A 14,574-nucleotide genomic window follows, 5' to 3' on the forward strand; every position below is an offset into this window, starting at 1 on the left:
TGGATGATGACTTCTATCGGATGGAAGACTTCTTCAGCGCCCCTTGGATGATGACTTGTATCGGATGGAAGACCTCTTCAGCGCCCCTTGGATGATGACTTCGGCCCGGCTGGGTGAACACGACTCAAGGTAGGGAGATCTTCAGGGGGGTAGTGTTAGGTTTATTTAAGGGGGGGTTTGGGTGGGTTAGAGTAGGGGTATGTGGGTGGTGGGTTTTAATGTTGGGTGGGGTTGTATTTTTTTTTACAGGCAAAAGATCTGATTACTTTGGGGCATGCCCCGCAAAAAGCCCTTTTAAGGGCTGGTAAAAGAGCTGATTACTTTGTAATGTAGAATAGGGTAGGGACTTTTATTATTTTTTTTTTTATTATTTTATCAGGGGGCTTAGATTAGGTGTAATTAGTTTAACATTCTTGTAATATTTTTTTATTTTCTGTAATTTAGTGGGGGGGGTTTCTAATTTAGTTTAGTTTATTTAATTGTATTTAATTGTAGGTATTGGTAGCTAATTTATTTAATTAATTTAATGATAGTGTAGTGTTAGGTTTAATTGTAACTTAGGTTAGGATTTATTTTACAGGTAATTTTGTATTTCTTTTAGCTAGGTAGTTATTAAATAGTTAATAACTATTTAATAACTATTGTACCTAGTTAAATAAATACAAAGTTACCTGTAAAATAAATATAAATCCTAAAATAGCTAAAATGTCATTAGTTATATTGTAGCTATATTAGGGTTTATTTTATAGGTATTTAGTTTTAAATAGGAATAATTAATTTAATAAGAGTAATATTATTTAGATTTATTTAATTAATTTTTAAGTTAGGGGGGTGTTAGGGTTAGTGTTAGACTTAGGATTAGGGGTTAATAATTTTATTATAGGTTGCGGCGGTATAGAGGGTCAGGATAGGGGTTAATAAATTTATTATAGGTGGCGACAGTGTAGGGGGGCAGATTAGGGGTTAATAAGTTTAATATAGGTGGCGGCGGGGTCCGGGAGCGGTGGTTTAGGGGTTAAACAATTTATTTATTTGCGGCGGGGTCCGGGAGCGGCGGTTTAGGGGTTAATACATTTATTATAGTTGCGGCAGGGTCTAGGAGCTGCGGTTTAGGGGTTAATACATTTATTATAGTTGCGGCGGGGTCTAGGAGCGGTGGTTTAGGGGTTAATAACTTTATTTAGTTGCGGGGGGCTCCGGGGGTGCCGGTATAGGGGGTAGAACAGTATAGTATAGTGTGAGTGCTTAGTGACAGCTTATCAATAAAGCTGTAAAAAAGCCGAAGAGCAGCGAGATCGGATGAGTGATAACTATCACAGTCCACTGCTCATCGCCCCGTACTTGGTGCGCGGCTTTTTGACAGCTTTATTGATAACTTTGGCGAGCGTATTCAGGTCCGCGGTGGCGATGTGAGGCGAGCTTAGGCGAAATATTGGGCCGGCGAATGCAAGAAAATTACGGAGCTTGATAACTAGAGGCCCATAAGCGCAATCGTAATTAACACTAGAATGATTACCGCATCCTCAGAGCTCTGGCTAACTGGTTTGCAAAGCAAAAATGTCTCACAAAACACATCAAAAATACATTACAAAGTACATTTACATGCATAATAACACCCTCTAATAAAAATTATTCTAAAAAAAAAAAAAAGATATCAGGTCTTAGTTTTTAGAAATAAAAAGCATGCAAAGGGCTTTAACATAGAGATTCATACATATACATGTCCAGAGATGTACGTGCATATATATATATATATATATAGAGAGAGAGAGAGAGAGAGAGAGATATGTATGTGTACATATGTATTTAAGTATTTATATGAGTATATATTTATTTATAGACATATATACACATATAAACACATAAATACATATGTACACATATATAATTGGATTGGAGCCCTTTGCAGTTAAGCAGATGAAAACATGTAAAATCATATGTATGCAATATTCAATATTTACTGTAAATATAACATTCCAACGTTTTGCACATAGCAGAAGTATGTTCTACGTATTTATAAAAAGATATTCCTACATATATCTGTATATATCTATACCTATTTATAATTATATACATATAAATATATCAAATATAAAGGTATATGTATACAGAGTACCAAAATAACATCAGATATATGTATAAATATATATTTATGAATAAATAGAACATGTTCTTGTATTTGAAGAACACTGGAATGTGGAATATTCATATTTTCATGTCGGGTTAGCGCACTTGAGAATACTTTCTACTCACAATACGAGCACAACCTGACGAGCACAAAAAGCAGAACTTCTAGTGCAGTTAAAGCTCGAGCGGGAGCGTTAATCACTCCACTTGTAATCTTTGCTCTTAACATTTACTAAATTGAAAACACAATTTATGAATTGGCTTTATTATTTGATGTTCACTGAATGGATTTACCATTTGTACAGGGAGTGCAGAATTATTAGGCAAGTTGTATTTTTGAGGATTAATTTTATTATTGAACAACAACCATGTTCTCAATTAACCCAAAAAACTCATTAATATCAAAGCTGAATATTTTTGGAAGTAGTTTTTAGTTTGTTTTTAGTTATAGCTATTTTAGGGGGATATCTGTGTGTGTTCAGGTGACTATTACTGTGCATAATTATTAGGCAACTTAACAAAAAACAAATATATACCCATTTCAATTATTTATTTTTACCAGTGAAACCAATATAACATCTCAACATTCACAAATATACATTTCTGACATTCAAAAACAAATCAGTGACCAATATAGCCACCTTTCTTTGCAAGGACACTCAAAAGCCTGCCATCCATGGATTCTGTCAGTGTTTTGATCTGTTCACCATCAACATTGCGTGCAGCAGCAACCACAGCCTCCCAGACACTGTTCAGAGAGGTGTACTGTTTTCCCTCCTTGTAAATCTCACATTTGATGATGGACCACAGGTTCTCAATGGGGTTCAGATCAGGTGAACAAGGAGGCCATGTCATTAGATTTTCTTCTTTTATACCCTTTCTTGCCAGCCACGCTGTGGAGTACTTGGACGCGTGTGATGGAGCATTGTCCTGCATGAAAATCATGTTTTTCTTGAAGGATGCAGACTTCTTCCTGTACCACTGCTTGAAGAAGGTGTCTTCCAGAAACTGGCAGTAGGACTGGGAGTTGAGCTTGACTCCATCCTCAACCCGAAAAGGCCCCACAAGCTCATCTTTGATGATACCAGCCCAAACCAGTACTCCACCTCCACCTTGCTGGCGTCTGAGTCGGACTGGAGCTCTCTGCCCTTTACCAATCCAGCCACGGGCCCATCCATCTGGCCCATCAAGACTCACTCTCATTTCATCAGTCCATAAAACCTTAGAAAAATCAGTCTTGAGATATTTCTTGGCCCAGTCTTGACGTTTCAGCTTGTGTGTCTTGTTCAGTGGTGGTCGTCTTTCAGCCTTTCTTACCTTGGCCATGTCTCTGAGTATTGCACACCTTGTGCTTTTGGGCACTCCAGTGATGTTGCAGCTCTGAAATATGGCCAAACTGGTGGCAAGTGGCATCTTGGCAGCTGCACGCTTGACTTTTCTCAGTTCATGGGCAGTTATTTTGCGCCTTGGTTTTTCCACACGCTTCTTGCGACCCTGTTGACTATTTTGAATGAAACGCTTGATTGTTCGATGATCACGCTTCAGAAGCTTTGCAATTTTAAGAGTGCTGCATCCCTCTGCAAGATATCTCACTATTTTTGACTTTTCTGAGCCTGTCAAGTCCTTCTTTTGACCCATTTTGCCAAAGGAAAGGAAGTTGCCTAATAATTATGCACACCTGATATAGGGTGTTGATGTCATTAGACCACACCCCTTCTCATTACAGAGATGCACATCACCTAATATGCTTAATTGGTAGTAGGCGTTCGAGCCTATACAGCTTGGAGTAAGACAACATGCATAAAGAGGATGATGTGGTCAAAATACTCATTTGCCTAATAATTCTGCACTCCCTGTATTCACAAACTACTTGCGCATTCTGAATCTGTTTCTTTTCTGAAAATCATCCAAAAAACACTTCATTTCAAATGTTTAATTTTATTAAAATAAATTGTACATGTTATTGCATAGTTTTATTCTGAGCTTTCTTTATTCCCTTACTTTTGACAAAAATCCAGCCCACTTTTTATGTTTTTAAATGGGTGCAACATTCTTTTGTATATTCATTTTAATTTAATTTGACACCATTGTTGCTTTCAATTATTCTTTCACTACTGTCATTTTTCTTACACACATCTCTTTCAAATGGATATAAAATAACATAAAAATAATGATACTAAAGGGCGTAAAAGTGCAATAAGAAAATGTTGTAATGTGTTAGAACCACTTAATTATTGCACAGTTGCTTTTATATAACCATGTACTTGACCTCTGCAATGAGTCAGCTTGTGATTGGTGAATACTTACATATGCCTATTGTCATTGGCTCACCAGATGATTTGAGTTTAGTTCCAGTGCTGCATTGCTGTTTCTGAGCTGACTATTTTTTTAATATGAATATAAAAGCAAGTCTGTATTTTAAAATTAGGGGGACATCTAACTCCTATAAAATATGTAATGAAACATATTTGTGCCTGCTTGTCCTGTAATTTAAGTTTGAAGATAATACTTTCTTCCATTCCCCTAAAGAAGCTGGACTGACTGATTTACTACAAAATAAACATAACTGAGGAGGTGTCTCCTAGGACTATACAGAGGGGGACATTTCTGGATTGCTCTGAAATAGCAAAACCTTGTAAAATAAATAAATACATAAATAAATACATACATGTTTTTAAAACATATTTTGTATTCAGATCTTCTGCAATGTAGTGCTGAAATACACTGCGCAGAATAATATCCATTTAAATATATGTATGTTATAATAGTTGCAAGTTGTAATTGCTCTAAATAGGTCAATTGCAGAAATGTTTATGTGTATTAATTCATTTAGAAATATTTCTTCCATAAAGAACTGGTGACTTGGTGACTTAATAAAAAACATGCTGTATTAATCCTTACATAGAGAAAATAAGAACAAGCTAATTAGATTAGATTGTTGAAATAATTAGATTTGCATTTTTCTCCCTACTTCAAACTTCCAAGGAGATCACAATAATGTGCCTAAAGGCAATATAGCTCACCGCAAATGAAACAGAAGACAAAACAAAGCCTTATTTTTCCCAGTTAACTCTTCCATCAAGATACAATTACAACATATTTAAAGCCTTGGTTAATGCTTATTTCATTAAAGCTGGTACAGGATTTGCAATCTATGGAAAATGAGAAAACAAGGGAGGTATCTTACATGACATTTTATTGTTTGTACATGAATAACTAACCACTAGATGCTACATTCCAAGCCTTGAAACATACACAAAAGTAAAGTTCTCCTCTTTGAGATAGATTTGTTGAGTGTTCACGTGAACCTATGTTCAAAAATCATTGTTGAATCGAGGTCTTTGTAAGCTTGTGGCTGATCAAAACTTAGCCAAACTGTAATAAGCTTATAATCAAAATACACCCTTGCACCAACGAGAATAACTTGCTTCCTTCTCTTCTGTCAGAAATTTATTTCTAGACCAGAGCAACCTCTGACTCACTGAGTCTGCCTTAACTGAACAATAAACTCTCCCCATAAATGGCTAGATATTGGGTTTATTGCGGCTGTTTGTGCGCATTGGAAGTGGAGTGCGTATTACAAATTGAAAGTAAACGTGTTCACTAGAGTGCAATTGAATTTAACTTGCGTTGAGTTAGCACAACCTCAGAGCTCTGGATAACTGTTATGCTCGAATAAAAAGTTGCACAAAACACATTAAGAATACATTAAAAAGTACAGTTACACTCATAATAACACCATCTAATAATAAAGTTCTAAGGGCTTAAAGATATGAAGTCTCAGGTGTTAGAAAAAAATACAGGCAAAGGGCTTTAACATAGAGATACATACATAGACATGTCTAAAGATGCATATGCATGTGTATATATATATATATATATATATATATATATATATACACACACACACATAAATACAAATGTACACACATATAGACATATATACAGGGAGTGCATAATTATTAGGCAAATTAGTATTTTGACCACATCATCCTCTTTATGCATGTTGTCTTACTCCAAGCTGTATAGGCTCGAAAGCCTACTACCAATTAAGCATATTAGGTGATGTGCATCTCTGTAATGAGAAGGGGTGTGGTCTAATGACATCAACACCCTATATCAGGTGTGCATAATTATTAGGCAACTTCCTTTCCTTTGGCAAAATGGGTCAAAAGAAGGACTTGACAGGCTCAGAAAAGTCAAAAATAGTGAGATATCTTGCAGAGGGATGCAGCACTCTTAAAATTGCAAAGCTTCTGAAGCGTGATCATCGAACAATCAAGCGTTTCATTCAAAATAGTCAACAGGGTCGCAAGAAGCGTATGGAAAAACCAAGGCACAAAATAACTGCCCATGAACTGAGAAAAGTCAAGCGTGCAGCTGCCAAGATGCCACTTGCCACCAGTTTGGCCATATTTCAGAGCTGCAACATCACTGGAGTGCCCAAAAGCACAAGGTGTGCAATACTCAGAGACATGGCCAAGGTAAGAAAGGCTGAAAGACTACCACCACTGAACAAAACACACAAGCTGAAACATCAAGACTAGGCCAAGAAATATATCAAGACTGATTTTTCTAAGGTTTTATGGACTGATGAAATGAGAGTGAGTCTTGATGGGCCAGATGGATGGGCCCGTGGCTGGATTGGTAAAGGGCAGAGAGCTCCAGTCCGACTCAGACGCCAGCAAGGTGGAGATAGAGTACTGGTTTGGGCTGGTATCATCAAAGATGAGCTTGTGGGGCCTTTTCGGGTTGAGGATGGAGTCAAGCTCAACTCCCAGTCCTACTGCCAGTTTCTGGAAGACACCTTCTTCAAGCAGTGGTACAGGAAGAAGTCTGCATCCTTCAAGAAAAACATGATTTTCATGCAGGACAATGCTCCATCACACGTGTCCAAGTACTCCACAGCGTGGCTGGCAAGAAAGGGTATAAAAGAAGAAAATCTAATGACATGGCCTCCTTGTTCACCTGATCTGAACCCCATTGAGAACCTGTGGTCCATCATCAAATGTGAGATTTACAAGGAGGGAAAACAGTACACCTCTCTGAACAGTGTCTGGGAGGCTGTGGTTGCTGCTGCACGCAATGTTGATGGTGAACAGATCAAAACACTGACAGAATCCATGGATGGCAGGCTTTTGAGTGTCCTTGCAAAGAAAGGTGGCTATATTGGTCACTGATTTGTTTTTGTTTTGTTTTTGAATGTCAGAAATGTATATTTGTGAATGTTGAGATGTTATATTGGTTTCACTGGTAAAAATAAATAATTGAAATGGGTATATATTTGTTTTTTGTTAAGTTGCCTAATAATTATGCACAGTAATAGTCACCTGCACACACAGATATCCCCCTAAAATAGCTAAAACTAAAAACAAACTAAAAACTACTTCCAAAAATATTCAGCTTTGATATTAATGAGTTTTTTTGGGTTCATTGAGAACATGGTTGTTGTTCAATAATAAAATGAATCCTCAAAAATACAACTTGCCTAATAATTCTGCACTCCCTGTAAGTGCATTTGAGCCTTTTGCCTATAGATGTATTAGTTCCTTGGAATGCACTCTTTGGAATGAGTAGAAGCCCTACATTTTTCAGATTAAACTTACATGAAAAGCAGGCTAATAATAATGCATAATTAAAAAAGATTGGGCCAGATTACAAATGGAGGGGGTGTTAGGTTAGGGGGTTTAGATGTTAGTGGCTTACTTTGTAATGGGGGTTGTGGTGGTTTAGGGGTTAATAGTGTAGTGGATTACTTTGCAATGGGGGTTGTAGCAGTTTAGGGGTTTAGATGTAGTGGGTTACTTTGCGATGGGGGTTGTGGTAGTTTAGGGGTTAATAGTGTAGTGGGTTACTTTGTGATTTGGGGTGTGGCAGTTTAGGGGTTAATAGTGTAGTGGGTTACTTTGTGATTAGGGTGTGGCAGCTTAGGGGTTAATAGTGTAGTGGGTTACTTTGTGATTAGGGGTGTGGCAGTTTAGGGGTTAATAGTGTAGTGAGTTACTTTGTGATTAGGGGTGTGGCAGTTTAGGGGTTAATAGTGTAGTGGGTGTGATTTGGGGTGTGGCAGTTAAGGGTAGTGTAGTGGGGACCTTTCAGTGGGCTATGTGGTGGGTAAAGGGTTATTAGAATAGGAGGCTTATGACGATTCGGGTTAGCGCATGAGTATGGGTGTTAAGGTTTTTCCACTTTTCTCTCTCCATTGATGTCAATGGGAGAGTACGTTAACACTGCTCTTTATACGCATAGGGTTAGCATGCAAGTAAAAAATATTTACTTTCAACTTGTAATACGCGTTACCGGACGCAAGCAAAGAGCAGAAGTTGAGCAGAGTAAGCGTGTGAGCGGGAGAGGTAATTACCGTTCCACTTGCAATCTATCCCTTTGTTGGGAATAACATTTAGAGTTTAATCTCCCTTTAACGTGGAGCTTTCACAAACACATCCTCTTCCTGTGTGTTTGATCTGTTTGTAAGCAAAACCCTTACACATACTCTGTATCTGAACACGGACTTACCCTGTCTGTCAACGGTAAGCAAGGCTACCACAAATACTTTCACTATCTCTCTTATCTAAAGATCTTTGTAAAAATATGATAAATATAGATACAAATAACAGACAGATATAGATAGATAGGTAGGTAGATATATATAGATAGATAGATAGATAGATAGATGATAGATAGATAGATAGATAGATAGATAGATAGATAGATAGATAGATAGACAGAGACAGACAGACAGACAGACAGACAGACAGACAGACAGACAGAATGGCAGACTGATAGAAAGCTCATGCAGTTTTACACTGAATTTATGTCCTGTTTCCATCTCTCTAAAGTATTTGGACACCCATAGTATTTAGAGAGTGCAACAGCTTAGCTTTTCAGACAATCATTTAAAAAAAAAAAAAAAAGTGGAAAGTTGGCTAAAAAAATTCTTCCCAGGAACTAGTTTTACAATAATTGTCACCGTTAAATACAGTTTACAAACAAAGACATTCAACACCGAAGGTGATTACAGAGTAAAAGTGGTTTGATTGCAGTATGCCTTTTTATTTTTCAGACGCTGTGTTTCTGTTCACTGAAAAAAGCCCAACTTCAAAAGGCTATAAAAGAAAGGTCCTACTTTTAAAAGTGGAGGTCAATTACATACTTAATGATAAAGCATATCTTTAAATATATTTCTGCTATTATTATCCCAGCAGAAAAAAAAAATTAATTAACCAGGTCATGCAGGACTTGTAGGCTAATGTGGAATGTAATTATTGCTGATCTTTCGACATGCTCTCCACATAAAGAGAGATTCCTTGTTCAGCTCCTAAAGCACTTGAATTTCTAGTGGTTAATCAGATGAAAAAAAAAGAAAACTGATGTACATTTAGATTTTTCAAACATCTAACTGAAATTTTATTTTATTAAGCACTGGATATTATTTGAGCAAGCAGAATGTTCTTCAGTGTAAAAGCTTATATATATATATATATATATATACGTATATACTTAGCAAATGTATTAATGTAAATAATAATAGTATAAAAGTGTGTGTGTGTGTATATATATATATATACTTATTTATATACTTAAAATTGGTAAAGTACAACAAGATTCATATGTTTTTTTAAAAAGTCTCTGATCAAAATAATGCTGCCACAGGGTAATGTAAGGTTTAATTAAGAAATTATATATTGCATAGAAAATATATTACAGGAGCACAAAACAATATGGCAATATAAAGTATATTTGACAGTCTGCAACAGTACATTCAATTAAATGTAAACTGACATAATTGCTCAAATTTTAATTTCCATTTGATAAAAGAACAATTTTTATTTTAATGCAACATTTCTATTAACCATTGGAAACAGGGTTTACTTACAAAACAAAAATAATGTTTTATTGAATTATCCTTACATATCCTCAAATTGTCTGAGCATCACTACAGTAACAAAATAATTACACTATTGTGCTTTTTTTAAAAAAAAAAAAAAATGTTATTAAAAAACATTTTTTTTATTTTTATTTTTAAAACGGAAAGAATTCTTAATTGAACCTAGACCCAAACTTGACTACACACATAAATGATACAAAAGTCATGTTGTGTTTACTTGTAGGAAGACAGTATTTATACCTTAAAGAGATAGGGAAGTCAAAACTCAACTTGCATGATTCCGATAGAGCGTGTAATTTTAAGACTCTTTCAAATTCACTTCCATTTTCAAATGTGCTTCATTCTCTTGGTATCCTTTGTTGAAAAATAATATGCACATATCCTACCTTAGTGGGAGCTAACTGCTGATTGGTGCCTGCACAAATTTGTCTCTTGTGATTGGCTAACTAGATGGGTTCAGCTAGCAACCAGTAGTGCAATGCTGTTCCTTCAGCAAAGGATAACAAAAGAATGAAGCAAATTTAATAATAGAAGTAAATTGGAAAGTTGTTTACAATTGTATGTTCTATCCAAATCATGAAATATTTTTTTGTGGTTTCCTGTCCCTTTAATGTACATGCTGTATATAACATGAATAACCTGTTGGGTATTGGTTGAATTCTGGATTTTCTTTATTCTATTCCATCTTTACATTAAAGCAATGCCAATGGGAGTTTGGGGCTTGTATTATTTTTAGTATAATCCATGTGTGAGAATCTAGTATGCATTAGCCATATGACAGAGGTTGCTATGGCAATGACTGGCTATTGAATAGTAGGTAATTACCACCATACAACAGAGGGTGCCACAATGTGTAAGTGCCCTGTACTATTCAGAGGTCTTGTCTGCCGCTGGATTAGTTTGACTTTTGCAAACAACTAAAGCTATATACTTTTCAGTCTAACACAAATAATACTGGATGGTATTAGCTTATTTTATACTATTATACAAAATATGTAACAACCAATAATAACTTGATACAAGCAATCACATGAAATTGTATTAGCTTTTATCTACAAGTGCCACCACAGCAAAAATCCCTTTCCTGTGAAAGATATAGAGATGTCAACAGCTATTTTGTGTTGTGTATTCTACTAAGCAAAGGTTTAGACCTGAGATTTTCATATTTCAAATACAGTTTTCAAATAACCAAAACCTACATTTTTTAAGGTGTGATCACTGTCCCCACAAAAATTAGGGGGCAGTGATCAATGCACAGTGCTTACCTCTAAACCCTTTAGAAAAGCTTTGCAAACACAATGTTTCTTCCTGGTGTGCTCCACCAGCCCCCTGTGTACACAAACCTGAATTTCCTATTGGTTCCATATATTTTTTAACTGTTTCCATTCTCAAAACAAATTAAGCATGTTTTTACTGTTCTTTATTATGCACCATTTATTATTATTATTATTATTTTAGTTTAAGGTATTTTTAGATCTAAGGAGGACAGTAGATAAACACCAGATTTGTATACTTTAATTCATGAAAACTGTGAATGCTTAAATCTCATTTAGAAATGCTGATACAAATAAAAAGTAAAATATTTGTAGGTGAGTATCACTGTATGTATGCAACTAAAACTGATACATAATATTAACGCAGGAATGTAGGCTTATGGGACGCATTATGCTTGAAATAAAGGATAAGAAAAGAACACTGACCTGAATTTGCTGCTGTAGGATGTTGATTTTGTGCTGTTGCTGCAGGAGCTGCTGCTGTTGTCTTGCTATCTATGTAACATAAGAAAAGTAAGGCATGTGAGAAGATGAAATGAACACACCTGATGTTGCAGGGTCATGACATTTTAAACTCTCTGATATAAGAGAAATAGATTATTTCATTGATGTGATTATTTCCCAGAGGAAATTGCCATTTATGGCTCCAGGCAGAGAATGTGAAGCAGAGCTTTTATTAGCCACATTTGGATTACAAAAAAAAAAACTCTTATGTTATCTATTCAATTAAAGCAATTTGGTTGCAGAGTCATCTACTGTATTACAAAAGACTCTCACTGCCTAAGTTGCTATTTCTAGAAAAACAGCCAGCAAGTACAAGGAGAGCAATTTATCTCAAATTGGTGAATGTAAAGGTTATGCTACACATTTATAGGGACATACAAGTCAAAATGTAACTTTCATTATTTAAATAGAGCAGCAATTAAAGGACATTTTTTTAATTCCCTTATATTATCAAATATAATTTGTTCTGTTGATATCCTTTGTTGAAAAACATATTTAAATATCTTCAACATCAGCCAATCACTATTAAGAGATAGGTGGTGATTGGTGGCTAAAAACCTTGATCTCTTGTTTTTGACACACCAAATCTGTTCAGGTAGCTCCCATTAGTGCATTGCTGCTCTGGAGATCACATTAACCATGGGTTTAACCCATTTGCAGGAGTTAAACACAGAGTTATATGCAATCAATAGCGCAATAATGAGATGCTTTAACCTATTAGAGCGGCTTCTGTTTGCACTTTTATATTCCTTTTAGCATCAATAACAAAATTACAACAAGTTCTATTTGATATCAGGGCAATTTGGATGGGGGGGGGCAATTAATTGCAATTTTTAAATTCAAATGGCTGTTAAGCTAGTTTAAAAATTGGTTTCAACCAACTATGAACAAATTGAAGCTGATAAAATCATATTTGGATGGTTTGAAGATGATTTCAGATGGGTCAATAGCAAATGCTTTATAGATCATTTTTTATAGATAATTAGAATCAAATCAGTTTTATGTCGACAGATCAGTGTTAGTAGGATCATTTCTAAATCCAGGACATTGTTTTTATTATCTGACACTTGTGGATAATGATATTTTTAGTTCTTTTGATAATTAAACAAAAGCCAACATGATTGTCTTATTGGGGTATAAAGCCAACTCTGCTCTCTGCTTGAATGATATTTTGCAAATCCACTGATATATTTCTGATACATCCACTTCTGTAGTTAGTGTCAGGACAATTACAAGTGGTTTTGGTGTATGCTTATAGTTTACACAGATCAGCATTGTTTCAATTCACAGTCTGCTTACCTGTGTTATATTTATACTTTCCTCTTTATATAATATACAACCACCTGTTTTTCTTCACACTGACAGGGCTGTATATTAACCTTTTTATTGGTATGAAAGCTGCATATTGTAAAATGCAGTGTTTCTGGTTTTGTTCCAACAAAAAACAGCAACAAATGTGAGGCGTACCAAATACATTATAATACTAGTTATTATCATGCTGATGTGATGTGACAGTGTTGTTATTTTACTAAAGAAAACAAAATAGTTTAAGGCTTCTATGCCCTCTTGAAGAAAGAAACAGATATGGCGCTCTACTCTGAGTTTTTCATAGATACTGTAGATAATGTTCATGTTCCCAGATAAGGTTAAATAAATGTATTGTGATTCCAACGAAATGCGTTGAACAAGGACACTATTAAAGTGTTACATAAAAGAGGAAAATAAACTTTTTTTAAACTGAATTTTGATTTGAAACATAAAGTACAGATTTGACTTAATCAGTTTGTTTATAAACAACATATTTAAGGGCAATGATTCTGTTATGTCTAATCTCAACTTTAAGCTGAAAATAAATTCATTTGATTGTATCAAGATACAGTAAGGTCTAAAAGCCAGTCATTTATTTAATAATTTTTAAGTTATGTTATTTTATATTTTATTAGACTCATTATCCTGTTGTAAATGCAGAAATATTTATTTCTCCATCTATAATAAAGGAGCAGAAAAGAAGCACTGTAACAATTCTGTGTTTTTTTCCATTAAAAACAACAACAAAATGAGTAAACCTACCAATCTATGAGTAGGTGACATATCAGTGTGTATTAGTGGCAGTGCCAGCAGATACATTTTCACATGTGACATGGTCTGTTGAAAAATCTTTTTCAGCAACTGCACTGGGAACTGGCTTATAAACCACCAGATGTGCTCTGTTTGTGACATCAATTAGACAATGAATAATCTACAGATTGCCTGAGGAAGTTGTAACAAATATCAGAAGCACTCAATTTCACTTGCATTTCGCTAAGTGAAAGGTTATGATTGGCACATGGAAACGAGCCAAATCAACATTAAATGGTCACAAAATATGAATGCTCGGTATCGAGTCTACATTTGCTTAAATTATGAATTTAAATGAAAAAAAAAAGATATGAGATGGCACAATCTTCTGCTCTTTTGAATAGTGTCACAAGGGTAGTTTTAAGCCTCTACATCCAATGTGATGTGAAAGGAGTAATAGTGCTTTCTAAGAAAGGCACTGACCATGCCCTGACAATCCATTTAATACATTTAATTTCTGAATTATTTACATATTTTTATTTTATATTTACGTAGCTAATGTTTTTGAACCATGACATTTTTTAAAGACAATTTATATCTTAAAATTGTAGTATTGTGATTCCAGCTTTCTTAGCTTAAGTCCCAATAGAATGAAACAGCTGCCTGTGGTTCTGTTTTCTGACTTCATAGTTCAGAAATATGGAGAAGGGGGTAAATTTGACT

At 35.2% G+C, this 14,574-nt stretch overlaps 1 protein-coding gene across 1 annotated transcript in view; it reads right to left on the reverse strand.

The window, feature by feature from the left end:
• The window catches only part of SOX6 (SRY-box transcription factor 6), a 786,620-nt gene that overhangs the window by 246,215 nt on the left and 525,831 nt on the right, over positions 1-14,574 (reverse strand). The window contains 1 exon segment of the mRNA XM_053720627.1: positions 11,716-11,784. Coding sequence (XP_053576602.1) covers positions 11,716-11,784 — 69 coding nt within the window.

This window comes from Bombina bombina, chromosome 7, assembly GCF_027579735.1.
Source record: "Bombina bombina isolate aBomBom1 chromosome 7, aBomBom1.pri, whole genome shotgun sequence".
Classification (NCBI taxonomy): domain Eukaryota; kingdom Metazoa; phylum Chordata; class Amphibia; order Anura; family Bombinatoridae; genus Bombina; species Bombina bombina.